Genomic DNA, 5,921 nt, shown 5'->3' on the forward strand with positions numbered 1-5,921 from the left:
GAAATAAAATACTCATATTTTGATATTTACATGAACCATTTTTTAAATTGTGTACATACAAATTGGGACATTAAGAAATTGAAGAATTTATGACAATTTGCATTTAACTGAATACATATTCTATCTAAATTAGTATGGAATGCCTGCCAGTTTCTAAAGGAACTGTGTATATCTGAATAATTTGGATGAGGTGTCCTGAACAATTGCTCTAATTCCTCAAACACTTTGCATGAGTAAATAACAGAATTTAGAGAAGTCACCATGTTACTTTCATTTTCAACCTCCCAAAAGTGTGATCAGTCTACACTTATGTAAGAATATTTGGTTCTGACACATTCATATCCTAGAAGACATAAATATTTGAACTAATGGAGACTTCAACTGTCTTATTTATATGAAAATGTGACTTTTCCACTTTCGACTTCTAAAGCCTTTCCACCCATACAGAACTAAGTGGAAAATAACGATCACTACACTTGGACCCACATGACATTATGTGAGCCGTGGATCTGAATGATCTAGCTATTTGCCACTTCAGACGGTATTTGTGTAAATAGGACGAGAAGGCCAGGTCACATTACGTTACATAATACAACTCAGTGAATAGCTATGGAAGTTTTATTTATTGATTGCTTGGTGTGTAACAATTGGCATCTTTTTCACATATTACAAAAAATTATACTTGGCTCAGTATGCAACCTGTTAAGCATAGCCATATTATTTAACAGAAGGGGGGAAAACTATTCTACCCAACACAGCATTTACAAATGCACAGAACATGCCACTTTGGCTTGTATATTGTCTAGATTAAAAAAAAAAAATCTCTTTTAACATAAATAAGTTAGTATAATTTCTCAGTGTTTTTACAGTTATGTACACAGGTACACTTTAAATGGTTGTCTCATACACATACACAGGCAATGTAAAAATACTGTTTAAAGATGTAGTATCCATTTCACTTTTTCACAAGTGTTTTTTTTCCTTGACGCATTCCTTTAAAAACACTTTCCTTTGGGCATATTAACAAATCAAATGAGCTTGAAGTAAAAAGTTATTTCATTGTTTTTATATGAAGTGGCTCACAGATCTTTTAAAAAATATCCAAGGATTTTGAATTATTTCAACGTCTGATAAAAATTAGATGGTCAGTTCTGAGCATTCAGAACACCCCTGACACACTCCAAATTTTTGCCCAGAATTACCTTGAGTGGTTACCCAAATGGTGGTAAATTCTAACTTTGAGGTGAACTGGGGGAAGGGGGGGAAGCACTGAGATCACTTCTTATTGTAGTCGTTTATTTTTTTAAAAAGCCATTTGTTGCTACATGTGGAATCAGCAGCACTCCCAAATGAGAAAAAGCTTCATGTAAAAATAGCAATTTTTGTCAACTCTCACTGAAAGGGACATTACATCTTTAAAGAAAATAACTCAAACCCTTCCCCCAAACTGCTTATCTTCACGCAAGTCCAGTATTTTTTCTCCTTGCTATAAACGAAGCAAACACTTCATTACCCCAATGCCAATTTCTCAGCCCCACCCACCCCTCCCTTCCCCAAAGTTTATGTGCTACATGAAAGTAAAAACTATATACACAGGTAGTACAATGAAGCAAATAAGGAAAACCTAATTGCACAATGCTACATCCAATGCTTTTAGAGGCATATCATTTAAGAGTGCCTAAAATTTTAGTGTTGTTGCTTTTCAGTGCTTATACAAGATGTCCATTCCATGGAGTCAGAGATATGTATTTAGATTTTTTAATGTATCTTCCTTGCTTCATAATCCTTGTAGCGATGTAGCTGATAAACAAGGAGACATACTCTTCATTCTGCAAAAGAAACAAGAGAGATTTAGGAGACAAGCTGTTGCCCAGTCCATAGCAATCAAGTACAGGAATTACTTTGCCCTTTTCTCAGTTGAGAAATTCCTGAGCTATGGAAAAGTATGTTCTCAAAATTGATGACTATAGTCATCTCCATCCAACATTCCCTTCACTGGGTTTTTACTTCCCTCTGTGTTGTGTTTTTGCTTAGAGCAAGTGGTTCTCAACAGTGGGCAATTTTGCTCCCCCAGAGGACATGTGGTGATGTTTGGAGACATTTTTGGTTGTTACACTGGGGGGGTTGGGGAGGCTGGGGGGGTGGGGTGTGCCCCAGTGGCATCTAGTGGGAGAGGCTCAAGGATGGCGCCAAATATCCTACAATGCACAGGACCCACTCCCACAACAAAGAAGTATATGGCCCAAAACGTCAACCATGCAAAGGTTGAAAGACCCTGGTCTATAGAATTGGGGCCCAAGATACGAAAGTAAGTTAAGAAACTGTAACACTAAAGAGTTACAAAATTTTCCAGGTTTGAAAAATAACCGAACTAATAAAGGCTCTCCAAAAAAATTTCTGTTAACTTTTTTTTTCAAAATATACTGTTTTCCCAGTCATAAACAGAATATACATATGAATGCTTTTGCTTTTGAATATATCCTTAGTAATTTCTAGTATTCTCTGAATTGGCAATATTCACTAACAAATGCCTCATCTCTGCACGTCAGATGGGGCCAGATCAAAATCCAGGGCGTGTGATCTACTCATTAAAATACAGTGGCTCATCTCATGAGTTACACAATAAGTCCCAAACCAACAGGCCAGAAGGAGTCTTCAGAAAAATTGTCATCCGATTTCTCTCTTCAGATAATTCTATAACATAAAGATTCTAGAGTGCTGTGTTGCATAAGCTCTGGAAAATTACAGGTGTAAAGATGTCATCTATAAATGTATTTATAGATATAGATCCATATATGATATTGTGACTTAAAAACAGTTAAACTTAAATCCAACCTTAATCCCTATGTTCTTTTAGTTTTAAATTTTTATAAATGAGGATTTAAAACATCTGTGGCAACATCGATTAAAATCTCTATTTGCTAGAGACTTTAATGAGTGCATTTACAAAGTGTTTAGGGACAAACCGAGGTCACGGTCCTTGTCTGTAAGAATTTTACAAACTTCATATATGTAGTTTGATTTTTATTGGAAGCCAATCAGATACAGTTGAGGGCTGAATTATTCAAATGAGTTATTCATGTTGATCAGATTTTAGTAGATGGAAAAATCTCCACTTCCTTTGTTCAGGGCAGACCTACACTCCCCAATCCTGAGGGCTATTCTCCATTTCCCCTACAAATACCCAAATCATCCTGTTCTAGCATGATTAGCATACACATGCTGACGTGTTCTTGGAATGCTTACTCTGGCAGAGTTAATTTAACTTCTGCTTTGCAACTTGTGTTATCAGAAATACTTTAGGAACTTGAGTATTTCTGAACTTTGTTTTTTTTGTTGTTGTTTTTTTTTTTTTTAGTATGCTGGCTCTTTCCTTGTTCTCAAAAGTCATCAAAAAAAACAGGGAAAGTGACAGTTTATGAAAATGATTAAGATAAAAGAATACACCATACCTTCCTATTCACAATGCTAACCACTGATTAACCAAATAGGAATGATTTGCAGCTCATTTTTCCCTCGAAATTTAAATGTCATCAATTATTTGCCTTTTCCCCAAGGATGGTCCAAAATTTGTAACTGACACAAGCTGACCCTCCGGAGAAATAATTTCTCATGAAGTGGGACTGAGGGTTACCCCAGTTCTCCAGATGGAGAAAGACCCTATTGTTTCCAACTGGCTCAGGGCATGGACCTTCCTACCCAAAAAGCGTTTTTCCAAGTCCTTTTCCTGACACTTCCTCTAGTCATCTCAGTTTCGAGGGAAGCCGATCTGAGGACACAAAGTGTGGGAAATACAGTATCCCCACAAGTGATTCCCTACCTTCTCTATTCCTGCATTTTTCATCTCAGAAAACTATAAGCAAAACAGAAACCCACAGGTTCTACTCTGCCAGCAACCGCTGAGAGGGGGTATCTCCGGGAGTGAAACCCAAGGCCAGCAGCCCCATGCGGGTGTCAGTTGTCTGCTCCTAGCAATCCACCCACCGAGTCATTTACGTTTGACGTCTTCTGAGACTGGGCTTCTTGGGCGTCTGCTCCGCTGAGCCCGCGTTGGGGGAACCGTCTGAAACATTTTCTTCTGTTCTGTTGGCTCTTTTGTTTTGAGGAGAGGCATCTAATGGCGAGGGAGAATTTGAAAAAGAACACACAATCTTTATTAGGAAAAACAATGGCTGACATTAAGTGGGTCCAAGAGTCAGGGCATGAAAAACCCACCACCTCCACCCACCATCCTGGACCTCACTCCCAGTGGCCTTTAAGGGAACAAAATCAGGCTGTTTGCACACAACAGAAGGTGTTTTCTAAGTTCTCAAAGCTCTTTCTCTCCACAGCGCAAGGGAGGCTACTGGTCAACATCCTAACGCTGTCACCTCCCTAAGGCTTGCAGGGACCAACTGTGGATGTTTTCAGTTAGGGGAATGATGAGAGATAACACAATCTCAGAATGCTGCCCTAAAAAATCATAAACAGACACGCAAGCAAGTAGGTAGCCTTTAAAACCCAAGAGGAGCAAAGTTCGCTCTCCTAAGTTAGATCAGAAAGCGCTGAGAAGAAAGCGGGGCCCATGGACCCCAGACAGGCCGAGCGGTGCCCCAGACAGACAGACAGGCAGACAGACATTTTATGGCTGGGGAGGGGTCATTACCGTCCGCTGCAGGTCGCTTCCTCATCCCGGTGCACTGCTCCGCTAAGCCCGTCTGGCCGTCCGAGGCATCAGTCTTTGGGTCTACCAAATGCGTGTCCTCTGAATTGGCCTGAGACCCAATTAAAGGCACCGCCTGGCGGTTCCCGTTGACATCCTGGCTCTCCTGCGTGGGCACCTTGCAGGCGCCTTTGGGGGGCCGCGGGGGTCTGGAGTAGAACTCGGGCAAGCTGCCCTTCTCCACCTCTTGCCACTCGTATCTGCCCTCCAGGGGCTTGTGATTCTGAAAATCAAAATTCCACTTGCGCTGGCTCTCCTCTTCCATGTCTCGGCAGTGCTTCTCCAGGTCCCGGGTTAACTCTTCGTGGTTCACCGGGCCGAAGAGGTTCCTGCAAGCGGAGGGCTTGGGGTACTCCGCCTGCCGGGCGTCCATGCGCTCCAGGCTCGGGCTACCGTTAGGCACTCGCACGTTTGACATCTTCCTCCCTGGTCTTTACGACCGCCTCTGTGTCGCGCTCCCGAAAACAAAACCGAACAAAACAAAACGCCCCGAACCAGCGCGCACCCCTCTTATAAGCCCAGCGACGGCCCGCGGAGCCAAGAGCAACAAACAGCCGCGCGTAACTGCCCGAGCGTCAGGAGCGCGCAGGGTCTGGGGGGAGGGCGAGGGGACGCCCCGGCCCAGGCAGCCCCAAGTCTCGGCCGCCCCCAGTGGACTGGCGAGCCGGAGGGCGGGGAGGGGAGGGGAGCGGCGAGAGGAGGGGGTGCCGGGCCAGTCCAAGTCCAGGCGGGTGCTCGCCCGCGGCCCCCGCGCACCCAGCGGCTCTCCAAACCTTGCCGGCGTCGGAATCGCGGAGCGGCGAGCAAGTGGGGCGAGGGCAGGGCAAGAAAAACACCCCGAAAAGACGAGCCCCCTTTTTTTTAGTTGCCCAATATGGCGGTGGAAGGGAGGCTGACGAAGAAGAAAATGATTGACACCGCAAGTCTATTTAAACAGAGGCGGCGATCCATTGGTCGGGGCGCCGGGAGCCGCCCAGCCCCGGCTGGCGAGCGCGGCCTTAAGGTGGCCCGCCGCGGTGCGCAGCCACCCCGCCTCCCCGGCGCACCGCCTCCTGCAGCGCCGCCCGGAGATTGGCTGGTCGCGTGATCGCTGGAGGTGCACGGCTGCCAGCAAACCTGCTCTGGCCGGCCTCGGAGAAATTAAAAATAAGACAAACAAACTAGCCAAACGGCCGGGGAGCTGGGAGGGGCCTGCGCGCCCGGCGGCGGGGCCTTGGGT

At 44.5% G+C, this 5,921-nt stretch overlaps 1 protein-coding gene across 1 annotated transcript; it reads right to left on the reverse strand.

Annotated features, from left to right (window-relative positions):
* Nucleotides 1–1,547: 1,547 nt before the first annotated feature.
* Nucleotides 1,548–5,655, reverse strand: CDKN1B (cyclin dependent kinase inhibitor 1B). The gene is made up of 3 exons (XM_037514319.2): nt 4,646–5,655; nt 3,985–4,114; nt 1,548–1,829 (listed from the first exon to the last, which is right to left on the reverse strand). Exons 1-2 carry the CDS (start codon nt 5,118–5,120, stop codon nt 3,993–3,995), a joined length of 597 nt encoding a protein of 198 aa, XP_037370216.1. The 5' UTR covers nt 5,121–5,655; the 3' UTR covers nt 1,548–1,829; nt 3,985–3,992.
* Nucleotides 5,656–5,921: the final 266 nt, after the last annotated feature.

The sequence above is a fragment of the Talpa occidentalis genome, unplaced genomic scaffold (assembly GCF_014898055.3).
Source record: "Talpa occidentalis isolate TD23 unplaced genomic scaffold, MPIMG_talOcc4v2.1 talOcc4.16, whole genome shotgun sequence".
Classification (NCBI taxonomy): domain Eukaryota; kingdom Metazoa; phylum Chordata; class Mammalia; order Eulipotyphla; family Talpidae; genus Talpa; species Talpa occidentalis.